This window comes from Acanthopagrus latus, chromosome 20 (assembly GCF_904848185.1).
Source record: "Acanthopagrus latus isolate v.2019 chromosome 20, fAcaLat1.1, whole genome shotgun sequence".
NCBI classification, from domain to species: domain Eukaryota; kingdom Metazoa; phylum Chordata; class Actinopteri; order Spariformes; family Sparidae; genus Acanthopagrus; species Acanthopagrus latus.
The window spans coordinates 15,524,311-15,541,085 of NC_051058.1; the positions used below are offsets into that span (position 1 = coordinate 15,524,311).

The 16,775-nt window shown below is 44.1% G+C and overlaps 1 protein-coding gene across 7 annotated transcripts in view; it reads right to left on the reverse strand.

Annotated features, from left to right (window-relative positions):
• pald1a (phosphatase domain containing paladin 1a) overlaps positions 1 to 16,775 on the reverse strand; it is a 56,915-nt gene that overhangs the window by 19,369 nt on the left and 20,771 nt on the right. For all 7 annotated transcript variants that reach the window (XM_037082048.1, XM_037082050.1, XM_037082053.1 and 4 more), the window contains 9 exons: positions 16,306 to 16,410; positions 15,644 to 15,739; positions 15,422 to 15,556; positions 15,049 to 15,165; positions 14,588 to 14,767; positions 14,289 to 14,486; positions 13,930 to 14,070; positions 13,710 to 13,781; positions 9,782 to 9,922 (listed from right to left, as the gene is read on the reverse strand). In XM_037082048.1, the coding sequence (XP_036937943.1) occupies positions 9,782 to 9,922; positions 13,710 to 13,781; positions 13,930 to 14,070; positions 14,289 to 14,486; positions 14,588 to 14,767; positions 15,049 to 15,165; positions 15,422 to 15,556; positions 15,644 to 15,739; positions 16,306 to 16,410 (1,185 nt within the window). The remainder of the gene's footprint in view (positions 1 to 9,781; positions 9,923 to 13,709; positions 13,782 to 13,929; positions 14,071 to 14,288; positions 14,487 to 14,587; positions 14,768 to 15,048; positions 15,166 to 15,421; positions 15,557 to 15,643; positions 15,740 to 16,305; positions 16,411 to 16,775) is intronic.

A 16,775-nucleotide genomic window follows, 5' to 3' on the forward strand; every position in this document is an offset into this window, starting at 1 on the left:
CGGAACCTCATCGAACCTTCACTCTGGTGGTCAACGCTCCATCTACGTTATTACAAGTGAGAGCTCCTATCGTGATTATTTATTTTCTACCCGTTCTACCTCTTAAAAGTTTGATGCATTTGGTTTTTATCAAAATATACTACAAGTAGGGTTATCAAGTTGCATGAAGCCATTTATTTTCTTATATATACACATATTTTTTATTTTAGCTCGAAAGCCGACCATCCACCCGTCCAGTCTGCCGCCTGCCAGCTCGGCCAGTAGCAAAGTTACACATCATCTGGCTTCAAGCTGCAGAACTGATCTTTATGGATCAAGATGGTGCCCAAAACCCCTTCTTTAAAAAGGAGCGCAGAGGCCATGTAGCAGCCAGCCGGAGGAGGGGAAGGAGATGCCTTTATGTTAATGGTTTCTACAGATTCCAATCCTCTGTCTGCCTTTTTCCAGTCGCTCAGCCACACTACGCTGATTAAATCACGAAGTGGAGGTTGAGGTGGATTTTAGGGGCGAGCTGTGTCAATCTGTGTATAGAGCTCCTGCCATCAAACAATCCACCGAGCCAGCCAAGGGCATGAAAATCAATGCGAGAAGTTCAGATACTTTCTCATGACGTTACAAGAAAGGTCTTGCGGGTTATGATCTCTGTCGGAATAGATTCGACCTCAACACCTAAAATGAAGAGGTCTCAAAAATAACCCTACTGAAGGAATGTACTGTGAAATCAATTGTCAATAAGCAATTGTAGAGAAAGGGCCAAGTAGAAGAACGAGCCAAAATGTATCACGTGTCTGGAGAGCAGAGATTACAAAAAGCCACAGGAGGAGACAGGGCTCATCAACTTAGCCTACACAGAGACTGGAATATCTGCCCGCAGTAACCGCACACATTATGGTACATTCTGTACGTGCACATGCCTGGCAACGACGCTCGCGCCGACTCCCACTGTGAATCAATCATCTACGGGGCTATCAAAATATCTTGTGCGTTGCAAACCCAACACTGGGGCATTAAAATGGTATGCCTGCGAGCTACAGCTAATCAGACCTCCAATGTTCAAAAACCCCCACTGGGAGTTCTTCACGTCAAGTTTTTCTACTCCCGGCCATGAATGACGTTTGTGTCGCTGCTGGCAGTTAATGGAAAGCAAATGTATTGATGGTCGGCGCTTATCCTCTGAGGAAGCCACAAAGCTGCTGCGACGATGATGATGTTGTTTGTTGGCCTCAGTGCTGCCAAGAAAGCCAGAGCAGAGACTTAGAGGCCCCGGCGGATCCGAGCTGAAGAATCGGATGGTTCCACTTAACACCCACAAATAAGCAAACATTTCTGACAAACACGAAACACATTAGCCTCTACGCTGACGACCAAAGTCCCAACAGCATCAGCTGAACCTTGTGATTAATGCCTTGAAAGTGTTCATATACATCAGCAGAGTGAGCTTACTGCTCGTGCCACAAGCGATGTGTCTGAATCACAAAACACAGACGCCGAGTTGGCTTCAAATAAAATCTCTGGAACCCCGATGCTTTTGCGTCACCCAGTCCAGTTGTGGCCTCAATTGTGATACAGGAGCACAGTTTGTTGTCTCCATTTTCCGGTACAAAACATTCCATTTCCTGTTGTATAATGGTTATTATATCCACATGTGGCTGTTGCTGCGCCTAAAGGCTGAGGTAACACACACACACACAGATGGATTTCACTACCTGAGCACCTTTTTGCGTCAATCTATGTGCGTCATGCACTCAAGCCTTTATTATATTCACAAAGAATGTTGTTTCACCTGTGGTTTGATGCCAGCACAGTAACACTGCCATAATGATAACTTCGAGGATCCAAATGTCAGGAGGAAGCATTTTGCATCACACTGTGGGAAAGAAAAACATGTCTGAATGTACCTTGCTGACCGTGTGAGCTGTTGGCACATCGGGAGTTGTTATGGTCGTCGTTAACACGGGATTCATCTGTTGCTCAACTGTCCTCATGTATGAAACATGGCTTTCCCCCGCTGGGGCGATCGCGAAAGTGCACTTCCTGGAGCAAGTCACGACTTCTGCATTTCTCACATGGTTGGCATTTGAGTGACTTTCCTCACTGGGATTGTGTTTCCCGTAGGTATTTGTTCAGTGACAGTAAGCTAGCTAGTGTGAACAGCTTCGACAAGAAAAAAAAGTGGGCCTTTTTTCCAGGTGAAATGATTTGGGGCTTAGGCGGGATCTGTCAGATACCATGACCACAGCTACTGGGGGCATGTTTAAACACTCATGCATGGGTTTGGAGGTAGTTATTCCTGGTCTGTGGGGCCTGGGGCCATGACAGGTTTAGTGTGTGGGGGCAGGAAATGGCAACCCGTTCTGTGTAGGGCTCAGCGAAGGTCTGAAGCGCTGTCCTGTCGCTGGCCTTGTGGTTGAGCGAGGGGGTTGGGGGGAGGTCAGGGCAAAGGGCAGGCCGGGGCAGTTCAGTTATTCAGGGGACAGACTGAGAAAAAGACATAACGATTTCTAAAGTGGTCAGCATGTAGAGAACGTCTACTAGGAACGTCTGAAATAAACACACACACAGTGGTATGATGACTGCAGAGGGCCTTTGGCAGTGGCTGCTGCATCACAAATCCAAAATGAAACAGAGATTCGAAGCAATGGCCTGTGAGTGACTTCTGATTCATGCTGTCACGCAGAGTAGTCGCTTGTTACATTGCAGATAATCTCTGTGCTGCATACCTTGGCCTTCAGACTTTTTATTCATTTCCAGGACTGACAATGTGTTATGATATGTCTGCGAACAAACCAATGAGGCCCTGGGTGAAGGCGACGTATTAAGTGGATGAGGGAGCGAAGTGGTAGTTTGACAAACGTCACTATTCTGCATGTTTAAACAGAGATAATTTGGCAATAGAAATCCGTGTTCATGAGCCTCTACAAAAGCATATCTGAAAGGTTTCTCTGTTCTTGTTGCCTCAGGGTAAGGCTACTTTTCAGCATCATATTGTTGACTGTAATTTGATGCAAAACAAAAGGTCTTCCTCAGTGTTTTATTACTGAAATTCACAGGACACATTTATCCACGCATCAGGTTTGAGGGGCAGAAAAATACCTGTTATCTACCAACTGATTAGTCCAAGAATGAATAACTGCCATCGAAAAACAATCAATGAAAACACTTGAAGTGAGTGCTTGTTTCAGTTTTATCCTTGGCATTTTGATATCCATTAACGCAGCGTTGCCCTAAAGCAGCACAAACATTTCCTGATTTATTATCAGAGAGAATCTACCAAAAAAAGTAATAACAAATAATCATAATAATAATAATAATAATAATAATGCAAAACAAAATTCTGTCAGCAAAACACTTGAAAAGGGGACTTTGCTTCTCATGATAACTTTTACTTTTTCTTTGAGGACATGTTCATTAATACTTTCTACTAAAGTCAAATTATGAATGCAGGACTTTTATTTGTTTCAAAGTACTTTCACATTGCAACAGTTTAGCATTTTAGCTCAATTATGCGGTAGTTTGGCAATATACCACAGTTGTCAGTTATGGTCAGTTTAGCGCCTCTTTCCCCTGTGTGTGAATGGGTGAATGCCAATTTGTGTTGCAAAGTGCTTTGAGTGGTCGCTAAGACTAGAAATGCGCCATGTAAGTACAGTCCATTCAACATTTTCAACTGAGCAGCTAAGTTTTTTGGTTCCTTTTCATTTCCAGTGAATTGTTTCTGTACTATCAAGTGTGCACACAAGGCTGTCGTAGCAAAAAATGTCTGGCTAAAATGGAAAGACTACCTGCAGCCTTTTCTTTTTCAGCTCATTATTTTCATTGGTTAACAGAAAGCACTGGTTTAAACCTGGCTCACAATGCTACGGAACACTATCTGCCCAGTGTGAAGTGGCAGCTGAGTAAGATTTGGCTTTTCAGAACAGAAGCAATTTTTCCCAGGTAGACCAAAGCAGGACTGAAACAATATTGGATTCTGACAGTAAAAACAACAGGTGGTGTGCTCTGGAAACCCAGCGGGCGTCCATGCTGCGTTATGCTGGATGTGAAACTGGGTAACCGAAAATAGCTCGTGCAGCTTCACAATGACAGAAAATGACCCACATGAAACAAAATATTTAGAGAATCAGATGCTGTTCTGTCAATCAAGAGTCATTCTGCTGAGAATAACGTTTTGAAATCAAATGTTAACAGTGCGGCAAACTGGTGAAATGGCGCTGTGGCAAAGCGACAAAGCACCTCAGATTTGGTGGAAAAGGTTTGAACAGGTGGTCTGAATATGATTATAATTTTGGGGTCTGAGTGCCCCATGTGATTTTTCGCTGATTAGAAGCCCGACTACAAAAAAAAAACAAGAAAAAACGAGCTAATCAGTGAAATCACCTGGTGCAGCATCGAAACAAAAAGCCTACCCTGGAATCATGCCGTGCAGGGAGTACGATCATTTACATTTTCTTTTGCATAAAACTCTCTGGTATCAGAAAGACACAGGAATCTAGTTACGTTTTAGTTATTGTGTTTCGCGACACAAAAGGCACAAAGAGCATCGATGCAGACAGAGTTTTAAGTAAATCCAGCAGCCCTCTCTTGGATCACGTCATGTGACACATCAGCGGGCAGGTTAGGTGTATTAGAAAGATCATATGAAGTCATTTACAGCTGTGGAAAACTCCCTTAAAATAAATGAGCTCCTGAATTGCAGCTGACTCGTAGCAGTTGCCTGTAACAACCTCCCCTCCCCCTGACATACAACTACTCTCTGCACTAAAAGGTGCACAGAGAGACGGTGTTGTGCACGTCCAAATACCTCAGCTGGTTGCACCTGCTCAGATGGCTTCAGTCGGTTTTTTTTTGTAGACAACCGCGGCAAAGGTTATTGGCATTGGCATGTGAGAGGCTGGAAATTATGAATAAAAACAACAACCTCAGGGCTCTCCCACTCTGCTCCCTCGCACTCTGTGCTGGAGCTAAATGAGAGGCTCTTTTCAGGAGCTGTGAGTCAACAAACCAGCGCAGGCGAGCAGAAGAAGAGCCCGTCTCTGGTTCAGGTGGGGATCGTTTTTCCTGCCAATACTTCCTTTGGCCATCACCGACCCCACCTCGTAATTGGCCCACTTGTGTCAAAGTGGTCGTCCCAATTGAGAAGAATAGAGTTAAAACAAAAAGACCCTCCAGCCGGAGGAGCGTTGCAGATAGCTGGGATTAACATGCAAAGCTGTGAAACCTGCGTTCCAAATGGGATAATGAGGGTTCGTTAACCTTACAGCATGTCTGCCTCTCACTTTCCCACCGCAACACACTCTCATTTTCTTTCGTGTTAATCCCCTGCACTTTTTTTCTTAGTAAAATTAATCCGGCTGTCAATGCTGCAGTGGTCTCCCTCAACCACTCTAAACATGGAGCCCTTACCCCTACTTCTTCTCCCCCCCGTCTTCTCTCCGACAGACGTCCACTACCTTTCCTCGAGGAAACCTGCTCGCAGCATTCTCCCCTTTCTGAAAATATTTTTCCACTGCCCCGTCCAAACCATGAGGGCCTTTCTTTGGACACACACACACACACCCACACACCCCCACACACACACACACACACCACATTTCAGTTTTCTCACCACCTGAGTGAAAAAGCTTTTAATTCAAAAGAAAAAAAAAAGAGATCGGCCAGCAAACAGAATCAGAAGTGGGGTTTTCTGAGATGTCTTAACTCGGCTGTCTTCTCTTTGAAAACACTCTTGATGGACTTGGTAGAAGCCGCGGATTCTCAATGATCACATCATTCTGTGCGTGTGGTGTGAAGCCCTGGTCAAGGTTAATCTGACGAGGCTACAAGATCCCCCGGCCTGGTGGCCCAAAGGAGGAACACTACACATGCTAAAGCTAACAGATGTACTGGACAAACAGAGAAATATGATACAAGCCGAAACATTATAGGAAAGAGACAGACTGGCTGTATGGCACAAATCCTGAGACACACACACACACACACACACACACACACACACACACACACACACACACACACACACACACACACACACACACACACACACACACCCGCCCCAAATCATAGCAGCTGAACCAAGACAGATATCAGCCAATGTCGTTGTCGCACTGACACATCACGGCACTCTGAATTGAGTTGTAAAAGAAGTAGTATAATCTGTGGGAAAATGCTATTTTAACCTTAATTTTGGGCAAAGTCACCAAACTTTTAACATGTGTTTTTTTTTTTTATCATTTTAATCAGATTTGACTGGTGATTCAATGCAGACAGGTGTTATGCCTAGCTCACCATTAAAAGTTCTGTCTCTTTCCCAAGTAATTCAAATAGGAGACTTTGTCTTGTTAGCCTGGGAGGACTTTTGGATGGGAACCTGATTAGAAAAAGTTGTGACGCTTTGTAAAACATACATAAAGGCAGAATGCAATCATTTCCAAATCTTTTTCAACTTCTATTCAGTTGATGAGACAGTATATGTGTCACACAGTGAATCACACACCTGTAAACACACAGCTCCCTAAAGAGAGGGAGCAATATCAGAGTAAACAGCCGGCATACAGGTTGCTTGAGGCAATTTTCTTCCCGATGGTGGAAAGAAAAGCCCTTATAGCTGATTCCTGAGGAGGCGGAGGAGGAGGAAGAGAGGAAGTAACCTCTCCTCCACGGCAGACCTGATGTCAGGGGATGCATCTGCAATGCGAGGTCGCGCTCGGTCACCAGTCGGCATTAACAGGCCCTTTAAGAAGAAACTAACCGCTGCAGCCTCCTCAAAATAAAAAAAAATTAAAAATGAAAACCCCATCAACCCCCTACCTCAATTCCACCCATTCCCAGGGCCCTCTGGGAGCCGGCGGACGGTTCGGGTCCCAGTGCAAATATATTTTTTCTCTATCAAAGACACATTTTCCGACCACTGTCAAAGGGGAGGAGGGCGCTTCAGAGGACTATGAGAGGAGAGGGAGAAAGAGAGAGAGTGTGGGGGTTAAATTTTTCCCTATCTCCCCCCTTCTCCCTCCAGTCTGCTGCTGCCTGCCAGGTTCTAGTAACATCTGGCACTGTTTATCACCTGGCCTGCTGGTTCAGGCAGGAAGGGAAAGGCTGAAAGGGGGACAGAGTGCCAACCTGAGGTCTGCTCTAGCAGGGTTAAAAGATCATTTTGATTTCTCACAATCTGGCTCCTATTGACTTGCTGGACTTTAAGGCATCGTTTCTTCTTCTTCTACTGGCTCTGATAGCATTTGTAACATAGCAGGGGAATTGCGGAATCGTAAGTGACGTCACTCAGTGGCTAATGTAGGTGCCAGATTTTTCAAGCGTTGCTCTCCTAAATATCAAAATCAATACAGCGGAATCAGAGAAACACACTTTTTTTTTTTTTATTATTCCACACGTTCTTGTTCCTTTTCAAAACCTGGTGCCTGCGTTACCCACAATGTAATTTAGCCAGAGTGACATCGCAGGAGGCAATTTATCAAATTACGTGCAACTTTCCCCCCCCGGAGCCACAAAAGGCACACTCATTAAGCGTAAACACACTTCATGTGTAAAAGCGGTAGAGTTGCGCTTTAAACAAGCACAGGTTCTGTTCAGGGCTGGCGGTACTCAGAGCGCATCCTTCTGAGGTCGAACAGATGAAAAGATTACACATTTCCATCCACCTAAAACATTTGCAAAACCGATTTTTAAATCTCTTAACACGTCTTCTTCACCGTCTTTGTTGAAGCACTCCTGCGCTACCTTGCATCTGCCAAATGTTGATCAACAGCAAAGCTCTTGAAGCTGGCATCGGGGGAAAGTCTGAATATAGCAGCCCAATCATAAAAACATTGTTTCTAAAAACACTACAGGGTCCAAAGTAATCACTTCCAACAGAGATAACGGCCAAAACTACCAAAATAGAGAAGACATTTTGAGCCAAAATGATCCTTTTTGACTCAGGTAAAACTCCACTGACCTCAAACTTACCCAGATATGTAAAATATGTGCAAAATATACGTCTAAATCTTCAGTTTCTGCTTGTACAAATTACCTAATTGAAACTGAAAGTGAGCCTTTTCCTGGAGCCGGGCATCAGAAAGTGACAGACTGGGAGAGAATATAGGCGAGAGACAAGGTCCGCGGGACAATGAGGCCCATTGATACGGTGGAGACAGGACCGGGTGCCTCCAGCGCGCTGACGGTGCACAGAGGCACAATGACTGCAGTCTGCATTACAAATGGCTAAAACAGAGCTGAGCCGTGGGCCCTGCAGAGGCCACAGCATCAGGGGAGAGACCTGGTCCAGGAACACCACTAAAAGCTTGTTTTGTATTTTGCTCTCTTTGTGTATTGTTTATCAGGCAGAATGTCAAACTACCTTTATTTTCATCCTCATTCCCCAATGCAAAGATTAGAAAAACTAACTTGCGTGTTTCTTCTTACCTGCCATTTCCTCCTAGATTATTAAATATAGGAAAATGTAGCTTGTCAGTGGACTTGACATTAAAAGATTACCCAATGTATGTGTCAAACAAAGCAGCTGCTTTATATAACAGAAGTTATAAGCTATTTCACACTACTCGGGCCACAGACAGCACAAGTGTGCCCTTGTGCATTGCGCAGCAGGCCTGCGTAATAAAACTTCCAAGGGGTCAAGCCTGAAAAATCCCACCCGTAATCATTTATTTCCCTGCTTTTTCTCCCCCTCTGCTCTTTTCCTCTTAGACCCGAAGGAATTCCATTGAGTTTCGCAGATAAGTTATGTTGCACAACAATCGTTTTCCACGCTCTGCAGCTCACACAGAGCGGCGGGTCGCTCTCATTCATGTCCGAGCTGCGGCCGCCGGAGGACGTCTGAACGAGCTCTCGACGCCATCTATGGGGGCTCGCGCAAAACTGCACCCGAGGTCCTTAATAAACACGCTGATTGTGTCTCTGCATCGACCGCACCGATTCATAAATCACTTGGTTAAATCGTTCCTCAAGGAAAAAGACGTCACCAGGAACTTCAGCTGATGGTTTGATGATTCTTTGCAACTGTTTGTCACTAATATGAAGTATAAACTCAACCCAAAAGTGGAACACTTCCCCATTGACTGGGTACATTTGTACTTGAAGTCTTTGAAAGAAACATCAGCAACATCACCTGACACGGCCTGACAAAGTAACAAAGTGCTTTAAAAGACTGAAATAGGATTAAAACAAATGCACAGGGACGATTAAAGACAAGCAGTTAAAAAAGATGCAGTGTGCAGGATTGAGGGGCATTTAAAGGGATGTACAGGAAGAAACTGAATGTAATATCCACATCTATGTTTCATCACCGTACAATCATCTGAGAGTAAGAATCTTGTGTATTGGCCAGCTTAGAATGAAGGTTTTATACCTACAGAGGGAGCATGTCCTCTTCCACAAAGCAAAGGGCCACAGGGCAGATTTGAACCTTAAAGCCGAGAACAAATCCTCAGTAGGTGCACTGCATGCTCTACAAACTGAGCCACCCGGTTTCCCCCCAAAGGGTTTTAAATACTAGATGCCACTAAATCTTCCACACTGCAGCCTTAAAAAAATTAACCATTTTGCTAACAACCATCAACAAGTCTTGGCTACGTGAACCATAAAAAAAAGTTGCACAAAAGCTCCTGACGAAGACCAGAAGGTCCAAATCAAAACTGATCCACACAATGACAGGAGCACAAGAACACACAGACACACAAACACTCAAACTCCAACTATCCATCCTCTGCTTGGATCTCCTGTATTTTAAAGGACCAAGTAATGAATATTACAGGGATGTAGTGTGCTGTACCTGTCTGTATGTGGAGATGATGACCTCTCTCAGGTGGTAGTGCATGGGGGTCATGGTCTCGCTGACGGAGTCCAGGGCCATGTCCACCTCCCTCTTCATCCGGTGGCCGTCGGGGAGCAGGCGCACCAGCTGCATGACGACCTGCACGCCGCAAAAAAGAACAGCATCGACACTCGTTACAACGACAGCCAGGAAAAAGTTTCAAGAATGCTGCAGAAGTCGGTACAAGGATGCATCGCCTCCCTCCTGACGCAACTTTGTGATTTAGTGCCACACTTGAGGTAGAAATGGACGCAGGTGCAGCAACGTTATTGTTCGCCAAGTCAAAAAACTTTTCTTCTTCTCCTCCTGCCTAATTTACTCTAAAGTGGCTGAAAAAGACCTTCAGTTGGCGAAACACTCAACACAAGGTCTTTTCTTGCAGCTGTTCTTGTTGTGCTTATTGATTGTTCCTGTGGTGAAATCGTGGACTCTGAAATTGAAATGTTGTACGTCTTTTTAAATGCTTTCTTAACGCTCAACTCTTTGAAGCTGCATCTACTTTCAGAACAATTAAATAACCAAGAAAAAAAGTGTTTTTATGTCTGAAACTGTGTGTTTTAATGCATTTCATGAGCGATTTGAACTTCCCTTATGTATGAAATGTTCAATGAATGCCTATCATCATCATGCCATACATCATTTTATACTTTTCCACCATCAGAACTAATAATATACACACATTTACAATGAGACTGATTCAAACGAACCAGGCAAACTGTCATTCTTGCGAGGTCTGTCGATAAGAAAACAATTTGCGCCCGTGTGCTCTGACCTAATTTAAATATCGGTGCAAATGTGTGTCAGCGTGTTCGTTTTCCAGCGGCGGCCTCGCAGGGATTGGGTAATGTTTCCATCAGCATCTAGTTTTGATAAATCACTGGTACCCCACCAGCGGCTGGTTTACATCCAACACCAATGATGTCACTAATAGGAAGAAAAAGGCAGGAGGTCGAGAGGGAGAACGCCCAAAGAGCTGGATCAGAGAACAGAACGGGCCTGCAGGCAAAAAACCCCTGTTCTCTCATTCGCACAGTGTGTGTGACATAAGCAGCATCAGCGTACAGCCTGACCACTGACACACAATCCGTGTCAGGTTTTATAAAATCTTTACATTTGATTGTCGCTACAGACGCGACTTCACACATCAACTAAATCTAGTTGTTTTGGGGGGAAAAAAAAATTGTAATTCAGAAGAGAAAGCTCGTACGCCTTAACAAACTAAAGAAAACAAAGTCTTCATTTTTTTAGGAGTGAACAAACACACTGACCTTAGAAGACAACACAATTTTCTAGTTTTATTGTGTTTATATGTGGCGGACCCTGCCAGAATTTCTTCTCCAAAACTATAGAGTGCCCCTTTAAGAAAATCACAGAAAGCCATCTACAATCAAACTCTTCTGTGTTTATTTGCAGTTCGTGGTTACTGTGGTTCAGTTCAGAGTTCAAAATTCAAGCAATTTCTTGAACCTCCAAACATACACAAAGATTGAAGAGGAAAAGCTTTTTTATTCAAGGCTTTTTATGAGTTCAACTGAAGTTGATCAATTCCTGTTTTGGCCACTTGAGGGCAGCAGCAACAAGTGTGACTATTTAGGAAAAAGTGCAAGTCAGGGAATGTTTCTGGGATATGTTAAACCAAAAGCATGCATGAGTTACGTACCCTGGAGAAATGATTGTGTCTCTGGTAGGGATGGAAATTCAACCAAGATGTAATTGATAACAAGCAAAAAGGCAAGAAAATGGAAGGAAAGTAAGATTTACGAGACTGTGGGAAACGGGTGTATACAGTTTAATCTAACATACACACTGCTCTGTGCTGTACGCTCAAACAAAGGCTCAGTTAATGTCAAAGCTTAAAAAAGATAAAGAAAAAGAAAGATTTTTGTCTCTACCTCTTCATGAGGGAAATATCTGGCTTCTTTAATGGTTAAATGCTCCTCTGTGTTCACCAGCTAACTGCTAAATGTGTCTCTGTGGTAAATGGACTCAAAGGAACACTTGTCATATTCACCAATTCACACACACACACACACACACACACACACACACACACACACACATTCTTACACTGATGGCAGAGGCTGCCAAACAAAGGCACCAACTGCTCATCAGGAGCAATTTGTGGTTCAGTATCTTGCTCAAGGACACTTCAACATGCAGCCAGAATCCAAACCAGCAACCTTCCGATCACTAGGAGACCCGCTCTGCCTCCTGAGATACAGCAGCCAACCTGTCTTTATCTGTTTTTCATGCTGAGCGGGTAGTGTACAGTGAGCTTTCTCCCTGACACCGACTGCCTGCTGTTGGTGTATTGGAGAAAATTAACAAAGACAGTGAAGTTCGACAGCTAAAGAAAGTGACACTAATTCCTTTCTCATTTCATTGCTCTTATAGAATTGTAATCAGATCTCTGAAAGCCAAATATTTATCACGATGCATCAGACACCAAGCACTGATAATGAGACACTACGTCACACTTCCAGTTACTATATCACACCAGGAAACGGCACCGGTCGCTGCATCCCCTCAATGCTTCGGACCTCACAGCCACAGCAGCGCCGCCCATTTTGGCAGATAAGCCGGCGGAGGTGGCGACATCACGCATCCTTCATGGGCTGAATTGGAGGCAGACAAGGTTTCTGTGGCGACCACTCTGTGTATCCCAGAAACACGCCGCTGTGATTGGCACGGCGCATTGTGTGCCCGCCGAGTGCGGCCTCTCTCTGTGTGTCCATGTTTACTGTGCCGAGGACACAGCCAGCAGGTTCCAACCACTGACTCATTGTCACAACTATGAATCAAGGAAAAAAAAAAAAAAAAAAACACCCAGAGCAGCGGGAGAGAGGCTTCGGCTTCAGCCTTTGTTTGGATAGAGCTTTCAATCACAGGTGCAGACAGAATAAAAAGCTATAAAGGCGCTGTTTTAAAATACAGCTTTTCTTCACCTAATGAAATCTGCCAGAGCTGCTTGTCTGAGGAAGACTTGCACACAAAGTTAATGCAGTTCACGTTTGCAGCAGAGATTCAAGCTCAGCAGAGAGATTCACAGTGCTGGCTGGGCTCTTTTTGATTTACCAAGTGACCTCCTGTGACAGTAAATGCAACACAGCCACAGAATAGCTCTGACAAGTCAAAATGAAAAGAGGTCCCCAGAGTAGAAACACACACGGCAGACACACAGAGAGTGTATAAGTCTGACTGCAGTGACAAGATGCAGCCTTGTTACGTGTGTTCAGAGACTTTGTTCTTCTAATTAGAATTCAAACTGAAACTAATATTAATCTCGATGAAGATAAGAATCCACTTTAATTCAAAACCTCCCCACAATGTTGACGCTCTTAATTATCTGCTGAGGGGGCGTGACCACAGATTGTGTCTGATATGAACGCTGTGATGGAAACTGAACATCACATGACAGAAGAGACAGAACTGAAGAAGGAAATCCGCCCAACAACTATTGATTATCATCATTGTTGACTAAACATTTTATCTAGAAAATGTCAGAAAAAAAACTGAAAAGGGCTTCATTTAATATCCCACGGTAAAAAAAACAATGTCTAAAAATGTCTGACCGAGCCACCAAAACCAATTTTAAGCTCAAAATGTACCGCAAATGGCAAATATTTGGCTTTTTTTTTGCTTAAAACATGACAACGAAGATGTTTCTTTTGCCAAAATAGTCAATAATCCTGACAAGAGATTCATCAACATTGCAGCTACAAACCCTCGACAATATGAATAAACTTCAACTCTTATTTGCACTTCATTCTGATTCTACCCGAAAATGTTTCCGATATACTCATAATTATTTGTAAAATGTACAGAGTGAATCAGTTATCACATGTTAAAAAGCTGAAGAAGGCATTTGTTTTTAAAATGTACGCACCTCAAATTCCCCTTTCGTGTACTTGGCGTCGGGAACGCTCACAATCTCGTCGTCTGCAAACTCTGGGAAACCCTGCGGGGGTAAAAGACACCAGATCTTGTGTTTATGTTTTCAATGATGATGCCAAATGTGATGACTCTTAAATAAACTCTTGATCTACAGCGTACTAAAATACTGAGGGCCTTAATGAATGTGTGGCAAAGTCGAGGAGGCGTCTTACGTTGAAGTGCCAGAGGGTCAGGATCGACGCGACCATGGCGGTCGTCGTCCTGCCTTTGCCGTTGGAGCAGTTGAAAACGAAGGCTGAGCGCGAGTCTTCGGCCAGCGCACCCTTCGTGGCCTCCAACAGCTTATCGAACTCCTGAGAGCAAACGCAAACAAATGCAATGATCGTATCTCTGTATTTGAGCCAACTTTAAGTGTGTCATTAGGAAATATAACAACATATGAGTCTGGTGGTTGGTGGTTATGGTGAATAGCTCTGTAGGACCACTGGAGGGAGCACAAGGCTCACTCATCAAGCCAAACAGGAGCCTGAGAGCTCTTCCTGCACGTTTGTCAGTACATCCTCATCTTTACCTCCTCCCTGGGCGCACAGCAGTCGGGCAGGGGGATGCGTTTGTAGACGAGGCCCTGGTGGGAGCTCTTGTGCTGGTTGAAGATCTCCTGCACCGTCAGGCAGCTCTTGAACATCTTCATCTGTTTCTCCTGCTCCAGCGTCACCTCCAGCCACTTCTGAGCTCGCAGGATCTCCTCCTTCAGAGACGTCTCCAGTTTCTGCAGAGACAGTCGGGAGCAATTTCACTTCAACTGCGCGAAAGCTAGACCGAAATCCTAAAGCTTACAATGGTGAAAAAAAACAAGAAAAAAACCCCCACCTCTATGACCTGCGGGTCAGACGACGGGATGGGAATGTGCTGGTCCGGGCACGACGGCTCCCTCGGCGTAAAAATCTGGCCGTTCCCTTCCAGCACCAGCTCCTCCTGCAGGTTGACCCACAGCACGTGGCTGTGCTTCCTCTTCTCATCCGTCAGGTGGGCCAAAACTGCGCCGGTCGCCTGCACACAGGAAAGTTTGCGATTAGACGGAAAAGGGAGGGAGGAAGTCTGGCTCGAGCATCCTGAGGTGGGCGTGTGAGCGTCCGCCAAATCATCATGAGTCACATTCTCTGGGTCTATTTGTTCTCTAGTGAATATTCATGAGTGCAAGGATGCACAATGTGTGATCTCCTGTTTCAAGATAAATAAATAATCTCCTTTTCAATCCTTCATAACAACGTTTTAGGATTCATGTCGGCACAGAGTTATGGATGAGAGGATAATGGGGGAGTCTGCTGCACCTCTGACGTCGGCTGAGCCACTCCATATATCGGCATCTTGGGCACTCGTCTGAAGTTGACCGCCTTCATCTCCTTCACTGTGCTGAGGACATCCAGAGCCAGGCACTCATCAGCAACCTGAGCAGACATGCACGTCAGTCGACACATACAGCGAATAAAGAGTGCAGATGATTGCGTAACGGTGTGGGAAGATGATGAGAGATCTGAAAATGTGGCGAGCTTTTATCAGCATTACAAAAACCATGTCTGAACATGTGAACGCTGAGAATGCAACTCTATCTTGCATGATGTGGGTTCGGTTTCACATCACAGCCAAAAGATCAGAATTGAGATGATGATGATGATGACGGCAGCAATCTTATGGCTTTCTCACCAGGACGCGAGCTCCTCTGGTGACCAGCTCGGCCGGCGCCGACAGCTCCGACAGGTCCATGCGGGCAAGCAGCCTGTACAGGCCCGCGTGGCAGCACATCCACTGGCTGAAGTTGGACACGAAGGCAAGAGGATACTGCAAAAAAGCAACACATAGGTTTCCCACTCAAGCTAATTATATATCAATAAAGACCACGTATTTTTAAGGGAAAGAGAACATTACCTGTTCGTGAAGGTATGCATTAAATACAATCAAGTAGAAGTAGCGCTCCAAGCTCTGCATGGTTCTGTTGAGAAAGTAGTCTTTGGTACTGTTTCCCTAAGAAACAAACAAAAAAGCTTCAATATCTGCTCACAATAGCAGCTTGTACTGCATCACATGTCTTCACTTCTCAACCAAAACTACAGATACATAACATGTTACAAGGTTTTATCACTTTTGAGGTACTGAACTCATCTACCAGCTGTTCAGCTCAACTTTTACTGTATGTTTTGATCGGGATTATTTCACATTTTGCTCATTTCTACACCAGAAGTCATGAAACAGATATAACGGTGAGCTCATTTCATTTTCAGTAAGATTTTGGTTTACATGCGCGATTGTGAAAATGAAAGAAAGAAACAGAGGAAGAGACACAACACCAGGTTATGTTGAAAGTCAAGCATTTGTCAAGGGGTTATTTTCCAGGATTATGACGGTCCAGTGTTTTCCATTACTCAAGCCCTCAATCAGCTCAAGGGCTCATCACCATCCTTAGATTTCTATCTTAAGCCAAACATGAAAATAGCAGCAGAGGCTGTTAGAAATCAGGCGTCATCAACCTCTCTAAAAAGAGGAATTGCTGGATGTTGTCAGCTTAAAACCGAAAAAGGATCGTTACTAACCTGAATTTGATAATCTTCTCCGATCCCTTCCAGCTTACTCTTGTTCTCATATATTGCTTCTTTTATGTCGTGCATTTCGGAACACAGGGCGATTGCCTGGTCAACCTGTCGGGTAAAAAAAAAAAAGACATTTTTACATGTTTTTGAATGGCATCATGAAATATAAAAACATTTTTACCTTTTCTAGTCGTTGAATCAAATAATATAAGTAGAAGAAATGTTTGAACACACATTAAAATGTTAATTTCTTTAAAAGAATAAGAAGTACGAAACCTTTTTTTCCCCAAAAACTCTTCTCCTTATCTACATATCCAAACACTTCTTGTTTCAAAAGTTAAAACTGTCAGACACAAGATGTCTCCTGATTCACCAAAAAAGTCAATTTTCAGTTAATGTGCACTGGAGGCTCATGTTTCCACATCACTCTTGTGTATGTTGCACATTTAACCACAATCGGTTGCCACTGATGC